This window comes from Ammospiza caudacuta, chromosome 4, assembly GCF_027887145.1.
Source record: "Ammospiza caudacuta isolate bAmmCau1 chromosome 4, bAmmCau1.pri, whole genome shotgun sequence".
Classification (NCBI taxonomy): domain Eukaryota; kingdom Metazoa; phylum Chordata; class Aves; order Passeriformes; family Passerellidae; genus Ammospiza; species Ammospiza caudacuta.
This window is the reverse complement of record NC_080596.1, coordinates 26106436-26120742: the sequence shown is the minus strand read 5'-3', so window position 1 is coordinate 26120742 and position 14307 is coordinate 26106436. Positions and strand designations below refer to the sequence as shown.

At 48.6% G+C, this 14307-nt stretch overlaps 1 protein-coding gene across 2 annotated transcripts in view; it reads left to right on the top strand.

The window, feature by feature from the left end:
• Positions 1-904: 904 nt before the first annotated feature.
• SLC4A4 (solute carrier family 4 member 4) overlaps positions 905-14307 on the top strand; it is a 125987-nt gene continuing 112584 nt past the window's right edge. The window contains exon 1 of one of the 2 annotated variants that reach the window (XM_058803472.1): positions 905-1020. In XM_058803472.1, coding sequence (XP_058659455.1) covers positions 938-1020 — 83 coding nt within the window. In that variant the 5' untranslated portion in view covers positions 905-937. Of the gene's footprint in view, positions 1021-11127; positions 11409-14307 lie in introns of those variants that run through there. The other variant, XM_058803473.1, reaches the window with a different exon arrangement.

The window sequence follows — 14307 nt, the reverse complement described above, 5'->3', positions numbered from 1 at the left end:
GAGGCATATTTTGCCTTTTGAATGGGTAGTCAAGCCTTTGCTTTTGGGTTGAGAACCAGGATGAGGGCAAGTGTAAGTGCAGTGAAGAGTAACCCAAGTGACACAAGGGAGGAACACTGGATTCCACTGCTGAACCACAGGTCTCCAATGTCTTCAGTGCTTCTGTACATCAAGAAAATGTACATCCTGGCTCCCAGTGCCAGCTCTCCCTTTTGGTGGTAGATGTTATCTGGCCTTCATCTGGAACTGGATGCAGCTTTCCCTTCTCATTGTTGCTTCTGCTTGTTGGCAGCCTGGAGCTGAAACATGAGATCGCGGTTATGCCGTGTCCTCACGTCCGTGCATGCTACCCTGAGCTGGGGTCCCACAGCAGCAGTGTGGGGAGGGCACACAGCAGGACGTGGGGCTGCCTTGTGGAGGCACAATGTTTCCAGGAAAAACACATGAGGGGAGGGATGGGCCGAGGTGAGCCGGGTGAAGGGTCAGGTGCTCAGGTTCAGTCCCAAGATGGGCAGTCTGTCCCACAGACAGGCAGCCAACACGTATTACTTACAGAGTCACTGGGCTAAGAGCTCGCCTTTCACCTGTGGCATCTGCAGAGCAAATTGTAGCAGAGGCATACTGCAGTTTGTCCTGGACCCCATGCCCTTTGTGCCTGCAGCGGAAAGGTTGGGTGTTCCTGGGGTGTCCCCCACTTTGGGGTGGCAGGCATTGCTGCTCTTGCTTGGCTTGCAGAAGCTTTAATGGAGACGCTCCCACAGCCTGCCGGGCAATGAAGCAAAATGTCACGGGGGGGAAACTATTTTTATCCCTTTCTCTGGGGGGCCAGCAGGGCGGGAAGAAGTGGGTTCTAGTAAATGTCATACAGGCCTGGAGCTGGAGTGTCTGTTCGAGTGGGACAGCGTTTGCTGGGCTCTGCCTCTCAGAACTGGAGCAAATGTGGAAGGCGAGCTGCTGCGAGCCCTTGGTTCTCCTGCTCAAGGAGCCCATGGGACAGCTGGATCTGTGGAGGGACTGGAGGTAGGTCTGGGCAGCCTGGTTTGGGGCGGGACGCTGGGAGCCAGAGTTGATCAGGAGAGGGTACAATGATCTCCAGTCTGAAATCATAACTCCGCCTTTTCTCTCTGTGCCAGACTTGGTATTTCACCAAGTTTCTCCTGTTGATATGGGTCATGACCTGCATAAGACTCTTCTCAGGGGCAAGGTCTTTTGCACCAGTTCTGTTATTGTAATAGGAGAGCTTTCCGGAGAAATTAGGAACTGGAGAGCCCTCAGAAAGCCAGCTCTGGGGTTTTCACAATCCTGTGCCTTGCAACAAGTCTGAAAGAATTCAGGTATCCAGTGGAAACCTGTCACTTTGCCTTGTGTTCCTGCTTGTTTAATTGCTGGTATGTGGATGAAGACTGACTGATTTCATGAAAATTTATTTTTTTTATCCCACATGCGATCTGTCTAGCCTGTGCTAGCATATACAGTTACCTCTTGGATAACATCAGCCTTGTGGCTTGTTGTCAGCAGCAGATGCTCATGTGGAGCCAACTTTTTGATCTGTTTAAATCATTCAGACAAGTGGTATAACATCTCCCTGGAACACTGGGATAGCAAGATAAACCACATTCCGTGTCAGGAAGAGAAAGGTTGTGTGTCTTTCTGTATCTCTCAGAAGCTGTTGAATGTTTTTCTGCATTAGTCTGCAGCCATAACGACCCAACTCTAACCTGCAGTTATTAACTGGGAGGAGAGCCAGCAAATGCTGCAGAGCTGGAGCTGATATTCTGAGAACTGTGCAAAACAAAGCCAAGGAGAGGAGCAGCAAAGGCAATTGGTTTGTGATAACTGTGTGTACAAGGAACAATGAGGGACAGAGGAAGGCAGGGATGTGTATAATGGGCTCTGTGTTTCTCAGAAAGACCTACTTGGGAAGACGTGGCATAAATAAGTCTTTGAGTGATTCCTTTTCCGTACTGAAAAGCCTCGTAAATGTGTTGTCGCAAACCATGTGCATGCTGAAGATGTGCAATTTGATAAGGTATGATAGATTGTGCTCTAAGTGTGACAATAGTAAGGGCATGTCTAAACACACTATTTTCCTTCTCCCGTGGACAATGTTTGCAGTGGAGCAGGGGAACCAAAGTGCTGGGATATATTGCTTATGCCATAGTAAGGGAAAAGGCAGGAATGGCATCTTGAGGGAGAGCTTTGGAGAGTTGATCTGGGTGCTACAGCTTTCCCCAAGGATTGCAAGGCAGACACTGCTTGTCATCTGCAGGGGTTGCTGCCTGGTTCAGGGTCTTTTCCCTATCCCCAGCTGCATCTTCCATCTGCTCCCAACCTCCAGCATAGCCATGAGGGCAGGGATGACCAGCGTCTCTCCAGGAGACCCTGCCTTGGGACTTCCCTGATGCCCATGCTGGGAGACAAGAGCGGCTGTGGGAGCACTTGGGGCTGCAGCACAGGTGACAGGGTGGGGAGCACAGCAGTGGCTCGCTGCCAATGCCATCGCTTCTTGCCATTCTTCCTCCTTTTATTTTCTTTCCCCACCCCAAAGCATGGGAATGCAGTAATTGCATTTTGACCCAGTTTCCAAAATCACTGTAGCATAGACTTTGGCGGGGGGGCTGGGGGAACCACTTAGGAATGAAAACCAGCCATTAGCTAGTACCGGAGGGGCAGGAGCAGCAGCAGACTGTTACAAGTATGCACTAACAGCCTTGTAGAACAACTGTTATCCTGCATGCTTTTATGGGAAAAAAAAAGGTAATTGCATTTACATTTTTTTGATATTTGATCCCTGCTACACAAACCTTTTGAGTCTGAGTTCAGGTTGCTTTCAGCTGAAGCCCTCTAAGCATGGAGGCTTGTGTCAAGGGCCTGGATTTTCAAAACTTGGCTGGAGGTTTCATGGCAGCCTTTCTTGTGGTTATTTCTGGTACCTCTGGCTGCCAATTGGAATGTAGGGCTGTAGATCAGTGGGGAAGTGGAAAGGGATGGGTGTGAGTGCCTGCATGGAGTAGGAGCCCTTAATAGCAGGAGGTTTGGGTTAAGATGGGGTTTTGAAATGTGCAGAGACTTGGGGAGCAGATGTAGGTATGAAATCCAAACCAATTTCCTCATTCTGGCTATTAATACAAGATGGAGAAAAGATCCTTTGAAGTCATTTCAAGCAGCAATTAATACCCCTTGGAATATCCCCAGCAACTCAGTGAGGAGTCTTGGAATGTAACCTCACAAAGATAGGTAGGAAAGGAGAAAGAAAAGGCCAGAAGACATTGTCTTGAGGGATGGGAATAAAGTGTCCCTCAGCTTCTGCTGCCTTGGTATCCTCACTGCCTCTGTCCCTATCATGGGTAGGGCACCTGGAATAGTTACACATTCAGCCTAGGGATACCACCAGGGCTTGAACATGAATTATGCTGCTTCTGCAGCAGGGGAGAAACAAAGGATGTCAGTGCCCCAGGCTGCGTTTTCCACCACAAGCAAGGCTGTACATGAAGACATCATGCCCTAGAGAGCAGCTCTTGCCTGCTCCAATGCAGCTTGGTAAGAGAATGCTCTGGCCTCAGAGGATGAGCTGGTAGGGGCCTTGAGGATGTCCCCTCCCTTGATGAGGATGGATGGGAGCTTTGAGGTGGGACCACGCATGTGGGGGAAAACAGCCAAACGTTCAAGGCTTTGACAAATGGAGATAGTCCTGATGTGCTTGTATTAATCAAACGATATGTGAGATTCTCCAAAGGCAATATTTTATTCTTGAGTTGAACAAGCATAAAATGAAAGCCTGCCCTTTGACAGCACTCGTATTTTGTTAAAGCGCTCCACCAGAACATGCTGTCCCAAATGTCTGTGGATACTCCGTCAGGCCTGAGCCCTAAAGCACACAGAGTGGGATGTTGTCTCAGAGCAGTCATCTCCTGTTGCTACACAAATGTTGAAGTGAAGCCTGACTTTATTAGTTTTCAAGGCAGAAGATATTGTTTCTGCACATTTTTATTTCATACAGTGCCTTAATTTCTATTAGTCTTAAGCTGATATGCCTCGGATTTATTTTGCTTGCTGGAAGGCCAGAGAGGCTGAGGCCAGTTGGACATTTCATCTCTTGTATGTAGCAGTTTGGACCTTGTGTCTGTTCTTATAGGTCAGTGCTCCTGAAGTTCTACTGCCTGCCCTTCCCAGTGCTTCCAGAGCAGCAGGCACTCCTTGCCCTTCAACTCCTGCTCAACAAATTGCTTCCTTCCTGTAGAGAGGAGCTTGGATGTGGGTTGTTGGCTGCAGCCTTCGCTAGGGACTGCTGCTGGAGGTAACCACAAGAGGTATTTAAATAGGTGGTTTCAGCAACAGGTCTTGTGGGCAGGTTTCTCATCTTAACTTCCTGGTGCTGCCTCATATAAAATGCACAGCTCAGTGATACAGGCAAGATTTTCATACCTACAGGGTATCTATCCAAAGGTTTTCCGGTGGAGTGTGTGGCTTCTGGAAGGTTTCAGGTCAGCTTGCTTGTCCCTTTCTTTGGGAAGAATCCCAAAGATCTGGGACTATATGCAGGCGGTATTCCTCATCTACCTGCACTTCCAGGAGCTTCTGCAGCAGAAGGCTGCAGAGCTGGAAAGAGCATTGAAAGAGCAGCCAGCTCTCAGGGGTGCTTTTCCCTTATTTTTTTGGCCTTGTTTTGGCTTAGACAACACATTTCTCTGGTTTCACTTTCACTCAGATTTTTTTTTTCCTAGAATGCTTTGCTCTTCAAACAGCCCTTAAGTGGCAAAGCCCTTTTGGAGTTACATGTGCTCTCAGGGAACTGTTGTTTGCTCTAAACTAGACTGTTTCTGCTGGAATTACCTAACAAATAATTTTAAAGTCGTTAAGTCCTCAAAGCTTTATTTATAGAGTACAAATTTCTGGCTAAATGTGACCTGCCAGTGTTTGGTTTTCGATATTTTGTTTAGGAAATGTTGATGTAAAAGATGAGAGACAGAACAAGAGATGTGAAAATCCAAAGCTGTGAATGATGCTGCTGTTTAATTATTTGAAAAGAAAAGAAAACATTTCTGATGACCCAGGATAGACAATGGGATAATAAACTGAAGCCCTAGGCAAAGGAAAAAACAAACCCAAAACAACAAAAGTCAAACTTTGTGTGGCATCACAAATTGTGTCCTGAAAAATTATTAGGAGTTGAGAAATGAAATGACAGAAGGGAAAATACAATGTATTATAAGTACCAGCTGTTCCTGGGTAGCCTTTTTCTCCATATCAAAAGAGAGCCAGCAGAGGGAAGACATGAAAAGTTAACCAGTGGAAACGCATTTTTCACTGGGAATATAGTCTGTATTATCACAACAGGAAAATGGTTAAATGCAAAGAGCTGAGATGAAGTGAGAAAAAGAAGAAACATTGAGAGGAGTATCTGTTGTTTAAATTGGCACAGTGAGGGGAAAATAGTGTTCCAAGAACAGTAACCTAAATGACACTCTAAATCAATTGATGGTAGGTTGTCTGGAGCAGAGCAATATAGATGTCCATGGATTTACTGTGTACTTTCCTGTGGTGGTAGTTGGATAGCTCATTTCCCAAGTATCCATTGTAAGGCATTATATGAGAAGACTGCTCAGGTGTGTATATGGCTGGATGAGGTAGAAACATCGGTGATTTATCTGTGATGTTACTGATGGTGTTTTTCAGATTTCCTGCAGTTAACATTTGGCTTATGCAAAGCCCTGTGGAGGTGTCCCACATGGCATTTCTTAGCATCAGGAAAAGATGTAGTCTTGAATTCAGAGGATCACAGTGACCTGCTATTCAAGTTGCTTTTTCCTTCAGGATATTAGGTGCTCAAGAGCAGATGGTCTGTGTTGTAGAGGCAAGGTTTCAATTTTAGAGAAGCAGGCAAGAAGTAGTGTACATCAGGGAAAGCATTTCTAGTCCTGGTGCCTGTCACCATCTGCTTGTGGGATGTTATCTCCAACCAGAGGGTAAGAAGGCTGACTGGGGGACTCCAGGTTGTAATTTTTGTCTGTACTAGTCATGTTGTTGGACTTGGCCTTCCACTGAGAGTGGGTGAGATTCCTCCTCATCCTTCCAGTCAGTGATAAAATATTAGAAGCCTTCCTGAGCTGGTGCTCAGGAGGTGAGGAGGATCTTGGTGAAGACACCGGTTAGTTGCGCTGTAAGGATTCGGTGCTCAGAAGAATTGGTCTGGGTCACAGTACAGGTGCTCTGCAAAGGGCTGAAGGGCTTGTTGGCCCATCCCTCTGAGCTTTCCTGGTGACTTTTTTTTGGCACAGGATTCCAATAGCTGAGGAATCAGGAAGAGAAAGAAACTCATCAAAATGACAGTTGGGGACAAACTGGGAGAAGAGGAAATCCTTCTGATGTAAATACTGCTCGTCCCACTGCAGCCCATCAATATCACCCCTGTCAGGTCTGTACCCCATTTTTATGTGGATACAATGAGCCTTGTGCTCAAGGGGTGTGACTTCAGCCTTGGATTTCCCTCCTAGCCTGAGAAGTGAAAGGATCTGTGTCCCTTCTGACTTGCTTTTGCTCTGACGCAGAGAGCAGGTGATGTGTTTGAGAGCCCAGAAGAGCTTCAGTCAGCTGGGCTGCTTCCTAAGCCCTCTCTTCCAGAGAGGGGGAGTATTTGTTGTCTCAGTGTCCCAACAGCTGGAAGTGGTGGAAGTGTTTGTTTCGGGCCCTACCCTCCAGTGGGTATTGTGGGTGTAGGAACAAACTCACTTTATTTTAACAAAGCCCTGCGTTTTTGGCCCTGACCAAAGGCTGCTTTGGCCTCGTTCCCTGTAGCACAGAGCAGGACTCAACTCGAGGCAAATGAAATCTGCTTTCTCCATGGGGCCGGGGCGTTGAGCTGCCCCTATGATCACTGCTGAGGGGACACTGGCAGCTCGCCCCTCGGGGGGACTGTGTCTGGGGCTGCCTGCGGACCTGGGGGGCACGGGAAGCAGGGGTGCTTCCCAGCAGAGGGCCCTCGAGCAGCACTGCCGGCTCCCTCTCCTGGCCCCAGCAGCTCCGGGGCTCCTGGTAGAGAGGGATGCACAAAGTATGGCAGTTCAGTGTTCTCTCGGAGGAGTTGCTCTTGCTGGAAAGATAAGGGGTGTTTGAGTGCAGTCCTGGAAGTTGGTAGGAGACTGGCAAGGCTTGCTCACAGGGCTGCAAAGCCCAAACCTGTGTTGCTTCCCAGAAGAGTGGAACACAACTTGTGTTTTCTAAGCCCTTGAGGTGAATATACCATGCTTTCAGGAGCTAGCAGAAGTATTGCAAGGCACCAGAAGCAATAGCCCCAGCTGATGAAATCCCCAGGCTCTTGTGCCCTGAATGAAGGAAGTGCTGTGACCTGGGTGGGTCTTCAAGTGCTTCAGGATGGCTCATTGCTCTCAAGCAGACATGGTGCATTATTAATGAAAGGCGCATCAAGCACTTCACAAAAACCCCCTTAACCCTCTGGTGTTCTGCTCGGTCTTACCGCAGTTTAATGTTTTTCAGCACCTGCTGTTTCTGCCTCTTCTAAATGAGTGAGCCAGGGCAGGGAAGTCAGTGGGAATTTGGCAGATTTTCTTCCAAGGGCCCTGCAGTGGTTTCCCAGGGAATGGGCAGGCAGGGCTGAGCAGGTACTCTTAGAGAGCCAGCACCCCAGTGCATGTTGTTTTCACTGCTAACTGAGGCAGCACTGTTAGAAAAGCTTCCAAAAGCAATGGGTTTGATCACCTTACACCATTGCTAGTCAGCTATCAGGGAGTGCTTGCTGAGATGCCATGTTCTGTCTAGATTTCTTGGGAAGTGGATGGAAAGGACAGACAAGTCCTGCTTCTTGGTGACTCGAATGCAAATATGGGAGCTACAGAGTTGCTTTTTGTGGTTCCCTTGGAAATCAGTGCTAATTCAGCTGAAATACTAAGGAATGCAGTGCAGGAATTTGTTGAGTTCAGCAGCTAAAAGGCTGTAGTACCCATGTCTATGTAAAACAGACCAAAAAACCCCTGAAACCTCAAGGTCACAAGGAATAGCTGTGATGGAGGATTGAGTCCTGAAAACGTGTGTGAGGGATTTTGTTGGTGTACATAGGATTTGCTGCATGCACAGGTGTGTTCAGGGTGAGCCGCTCTTGTCATGATGACTTGGCACTGACGTTTGTCAGCCAAGGAAAAATGCTGAGAGCCTCTGTGATAAGTGTGGCTGCGGTCTCTCTGCACCTAGATCCTTCCATTGCAGTCTTTATCCTCTGAAACTTCCTGACTTAGGTTGAATTACTTGTGACTTAATCCAATGCAAATATTTTATCACTGGGTAGTGTGCACAAACCCCTGGAAGTGCAGGAGTTGCCAGTTTCCATCTCATTCAGCATCACCTCTGACTGACAATGCTGTGGTCAGCATGAGCGGCTTCCGAGGAATCTACCAGAAATGCTGCAAGATGTATTTATGGAATAACCTGCCCACAGGGAAAGTTTTACCCTAGCAGTTCCACCGAGCATGCGCACGTATATGTTCTCTAATCTTTACCATCAGAACTTTGCCTGTTCTCATTATCTATACACATGTCACACACTGTCAATGACAGTGATACCTTGTGTGACCTCCCTGAAAAACGAGTTCCTGAGTTAGCTGAGGGAGGAAAATGTGTGTGTGCTGGATGAGAAGGCAGATCAGAAATTGCTGTAGAGCAGCAGGCATTTGGGTGAAGGTGCTGTCCTGTCCCATGCCCTGTTGAGGCATTGCCTTGGCCAGGATGTCGGCAAAGGCTGTCAGCAGAGATTTTCCTCACCAAAGCTTTGTGAGCGGGACTGAAGCCAGCGGGCTCAGAAGGCAGGTTCAAACAGTCAGCCAAAGTCTTCCCAAATCCAGCTGCTTCTCTGTGGCCTGTGCAGGGAGGGCAGAGCTAGCAGGCTGTTATGCTGAGTGATGAGCTCCTCTCTGGTTATGAAATGGAGCAGAGAAAAATCCTGGAGACGACTGAGGAGGTTTGGCAAGGGGACATGAGAGCCAAGGGCTGAGGGCAGTGCCAGAATGTACACACATACAGGCGCCGCACAAGCCCACTCTAGCCAGCGGGATTTACTGTGTCAGTCACCATGACAGACAGGGTTATTAGTGCACTTTATGGGTGTTTCTCTGCACAGAGAACGTACTCCTTTTTAAACTTGCAAGACAACTGCCTGGCTCTTGATTTAAGGACTTCTGGAAATGGGTCCCGTAGCGTTTTAGATGATTAAATGCAGCAGTGTGATATCTAAAGACTGACTTGGAATCAGGCATCCTGATAAAAAACCTTTTTTTTTAGCCAGAAAATTGAATGCACAGGTTTAAAATGACAGTATTTGAAGTTACAGTGAATTGTCAGGAACTGGAATTGGTACAGTTAATTAGGTTTGTTTCTGAAACAGCGAGCTAAGAGGCAGCTGCTGAGAAGCATCCATGAGGTGCTTTCATTGAGGGATCATGATGCTTGGAGGGATCCCAAAACCCCCATGAGTTATCGAAGTGGCAAAAAACAACAGCAATTTTCTCTAGTAGCTAATGTGTCTTTTCTTCAGGAGCTCCCTAGTTTATTTAAAAAGGAAGTGAAGTGAAGGTACGGACTAACTGGCATATCATTAGGGATTTAGGGCATGGAGACAGCAGTCTTGCTTTGGAGCCTTTGGAAGAGGGAAGATGTACAGTTATTTGGGTTAGGACTTGAGCATGCAAAACTTCTCAACTGATGTGGTGCTCTGCTTCTGTTAACACAGGAACTGTCATTAACTGAAATGAAATACAGTTGTAAGTGATGGAAGGCACCACTGTGCCCATTGGAAACTCACTGGCTGTTGAAAAACTGGTTCTTAAAAAGCTGGCTTTATTAAAGCGAACAGAGGAGCCCAAGCCCTGACCCATTCATGTGCAGACTGTGGCTCTGAGATCTTCCAGGAAAACATGGAACAGAATGAGGGGACAGTGACTTAAAGCCAATCTTCTGTTCTCAGTGTCTGGGGACAGCACAGGGGTGGCAGCAGCAGAAAGGAGAGGAGGAATTTGGCAGAGAGATCCTTCTGCAGCGCTCTCCCTCTGCTCTGCAAGTGCTGTGGTTTCTGTTGCTGCTGCTTTTTCTGCCCAGCCAATGGATTGCGTATTATTCCCTAGTACAGAGTTTGGATGGGTGACAAAGGTGGAGCTTGATAGCTGAGGAGCTAGCTGAAGGGGCAGTTGCTGTGTGGTAATCATAAACCTTGCTGAAGAAGGGGAGTTTTCCCCCTATGGAGCTACAATAGCCTCCTTTGTTCCCCTGGGAGTCCGTGTACTTCCCATGATGGATTGCTGTTCTGCCATGTTCTTTGTGAGCCTTTTGCAGAACTCCATGGTTTAAAAATATTTTATGGATCTCATCACCTTGGCCTGGACAGTCAAGCTGAGTGCAGGAGCTACAGCTGACTGAACAAGATGAGGGATATTGGCACTGCTTCTCTTGTCCAACAGCAGTCTGGAGGGAACCTATGAAAGGGTGATGAGTGTCCATGGAAGTGTCTGTGTAGGAGAGAGAGGAGGAAGTAGGACTGGGCTGGCAAGCAAGGTGAACCTTGCGATGCTCGAAGTTAAGGAGAAGCAACACATAAGGTACTATTTCCGTGGAAAATTAAAATGAACTGACTAAATTATGGTTTCTGTATTTTTCCTGGGTTGGTTGTTGTTCTTGTTGGGTTTTTAATGTTTTTGAGGTTTTTGTTTGGTTGGATTCTGTTTGCTTGGGTTTTTTCCAGTGCTACGTGCTTTTGGCCCGGAAGCGCCGTGGGTCGTGCGTTTCCAGCGGCAGGGAACCTGCCCTGGGCGTGCGACAGAAGCCGTGGGCAGCCCGCGGCAGTATCGCGGCTGTGCCCCCAGGGAGAGCATCCCCCTGCTCGGGGGCCTGGCATCTCCCGGCCTGAGGCACAGGGTGCCCACTGCCAGCCCCACTCGCAGCCGGCGGGGGGTTCCCGCTGCCGCCCCTGCCCTCCGCTTCCAGCCGTGGAAGCGCGCACCTGCCCCGGCGCGGCTTGGAGCTCGGGGCGGGGAAGCGCAGTCCCGGCCCTCAGACTCCTCCTCCAGGCTCCCCGCCCCGGGCCCCGTGACGCCGAGCGGCGGCCGGGGATGGGATGGGACGGGACGGGCCGGGATGGGAGCGGGTGAGGGGACGGCCGAGCCCGCCGGCGGCTTTAAATGCGGGCCCGGGCCGGTGCCGCCAGCACAGCCGCGCCGCTCGCTCGGACTGCCGCGGGCGCTCACCGACACGGACACGGGCACAGACACGGAGGGGCAGGTGTAGGGCCCCCGCCATGCCCCATTGAGCCCGCCCGCAGCCCGTCCGCAGCGCCCGCCCGTCACCCCGGCTGCCCCGCAGCCGCCGCCCGCCGCCAAGCTGGAGGAACGCCGCAAACCCGAGCCCCGGAGGTGAGTGAGCGGGAGCGGGGGTGGAAACGCCGGGCTGCGTTTCTCCGTCCTCGGTGTCTTTTTCGGTGCCTAGCTCTGCTGGAGCCAACTTTTAAAACGCTTCATGGTGTTTGAAAACTTTCTTTACCGTTACAGTTCATCTTCAGTGAGTTGTTAGCAGCCACTGAATAGGCAGCCTCGTCTTTCCCCGGTTTCCAGTTATCCACCTGGTGTATGGTTGTATGGAGTGTTTTATTATCCAAGACCTGTTTGTTTGCCCTTTCTGTGCTTCCTGTGAAGCGCTGCCATCCATAGCGAGAGCACACGAGGAAATGAGGATTTAACCATCTTGAGGCTTGTTCCTTTTTTCTGTACGGCGTAAGTTACTAACAGATTTTTCTTCTGTTCCGAGGAGGAACACTCAGATGTGCAGGGAGCTCCCACGACATGATGGAAAAAGGCACTGTGCTCTCCCAGAAGAGCGGGGCTCGGGGTGCGTGGCGGCAGCTCCGTGGAGTCGTTCCGCAAAGCTGCTCCTGTTAGTAAAGTTGGGCGCGTAAAGGAGCAAGGTCGGGCCTTGGGGCAGATCCGAGCAGTAGCAGCTCCCCTGGGGAACTGCTCCATGTGCTGTATATAGGTATTTGCTCCTTTTGTGTCAGAGGTGCATCTGAACTTGACTCTGTGCGTGTGCTCCCAGCTGCTTAGGGACTTTGTTCTGGTTGTTCCCATAATGTACATACTTTCTGTTTAAAAAAACAAAAACAACGTAAAAACCCACCCAACCAACCAAAAAAACCCACCCAAAAACCGAACGACAAAAGCTTCACTAGTTGGATTTAACAAAGTGTGCCAAGCTGTATATATTGTGTGTGGGACAGAATATGTTGCTAAGTGTTGGTGTGATAGACTGCAGGAATACACCTAGTTCTTATTCTGGTTGAGATCAGTAGGAAATTGTACAGAGGCCCCCTGACCAAAGCAACCTTCAGGCTCCGAAACCCCAGCAACTATTAAATGAGGGACTTCATTTTGTTCTCACAATCTCCAGTCTTGTGACAAGTAATTAAACGGGACTGTTTGCATCTGTGCTTGTTCAGAGCATGGTACATAAGCTGATCTGTCCTAGTCCTTTCCTGAACTGCCATTCCAGGCTCAGAGAGTTTTTCTGGTGACACCGGGATTAGGTGATGGAAGAGTTAATTTTGCAAAGCCTGGTTTCAGCTGGTGATTTTAGCTCTCATCAACTTCACCTGCTGCTGAGGGTCAGTGGGATTGGAAGGGCAAATGCAAGTGCAATCTGCAAGGATGCTTCTTCAGCTTCCTAGGAAGGAAACACAGACTTTGAAGTTCCAAAAAAACTAGGAGGATTTGTTTGTAACTTACCCTTTGCTTTTGCTGAGCTCAGGGTAAGTTAATTTTGCATTTTTAAAAGCAGCTGCTGGACTAAGGGACCTGCATTCCCGAGATTTCAAGGGACTGGCAACTGTAGACTGCTGACCTCAGATGAGTAGGGAGCAAGGTATGGTGGTGGGGTGAGAAGGAATTATGGGGTTTTTTTCTCCTTTTCTTTCGTTTTCCAGCTGTGGGGAGGAGAGATGAAGCTTTCATTTATGTGCACAGGGCATTCCTGGCAAGGTAACACCCTGCACTCATCCAGTTTGCTCCCAGCAAGGTCTGGCAGGATTTTCTGCAGCTCAGAACTGTGCAGGTTTTTCCCTTTAACTTCCATGTTACAATTTTAGATCTTGAAACTTCTCTGCAGCCAGAAAACAGCCTCATGTACTGGTGCTGTCTTGTGGTATCACTTGCAACAGGTTTTTAAGAGGAGCTTTTAAAATGTGTTGAGTGTAAGGTAAATGCTTCGGTTACCGATGTCTTAAGCTGATAAGAAAAGGTTGAATTTATGCACAAAGTGCAGTTCAAAGAAAAACATCCCTGTGAGAAGGAAAAATCTGTAACTCCTTTTGTTTTCAGATCTACCTGCTTATCAGACAGGGTGGAGGAGCTGAGTGTGTCTCTGGCTGAAGGTTTTCTAATGCTGCCACTCTGGACAGCTGTAATTAATAAGCTGGAAGGGGTTTTGGGCAAGGTTGGGAAGGAAAATTGCTGCGTGAGAGGCTAAAGAAAAAAACCTGTTCTTATTTTTCTGCCAGTAAGTGTGCAAACAGCTATTTGCAGTCGGAGGTGCTGCCTTGCCAGAAAGATGCAGTCATAAAGGGAAAGGTGTTGTTTTGAGAAAGGAAAATCTGGGGGAAATGTGCTGTTTTGGGAGGTGGGTGCCCAAAAATGGGCCTTGTGGGTTCAGCAAGTGGTGCTCCTGTGTGTGTACATGCCATCCATCAGTGCAGATTTGCTAGTAAACCAGTTTCTCTTCTTTAATTTAATTTTGTGGATTTTATGCCGTGACATTGTTATACACGTCCGTATCAAAATAGCATGGCTTTTACTGGTGTGCCCCCCAGTTCCTCCCCTGGGCTGGGAGAAGCAGAGGGCTTGGAAGGAGGGTTTGGGGGTGCTTTGCTGCCAGCAGTGGCGCCGTGGGTCCCGCTGAGATGCCTTCATGGCCCCACTGCGAGAGCATCCTTGTCACGCTCCAGAGACCCACCTCACACATATCTGCTGTGTGCATTAGGTTCAGAATTTGAACTCTTGCTTTGAGCAAATTAAAAGGGTACTGGTAACTCCTCCTTGTTCCAAGTCAATTAGCTGCTTCCGGCTTCAAATCCACTTAGAAGGCTCACAAGAGCGGGGAGTGCTCTTTGAAAACCCAGTAATAGCAGTTTATGGTTAATATTGATAAAGGAGTGCATGTCTGTGTCATTGTGCTGCATCTGGTGGAAGGAAAGCTCCTCTTTTGTGCTCCCTCAAAACATAAAGGCTTGGATGGGGAGGCAGAGGTCTTTCTCTTAGCTCACACTGC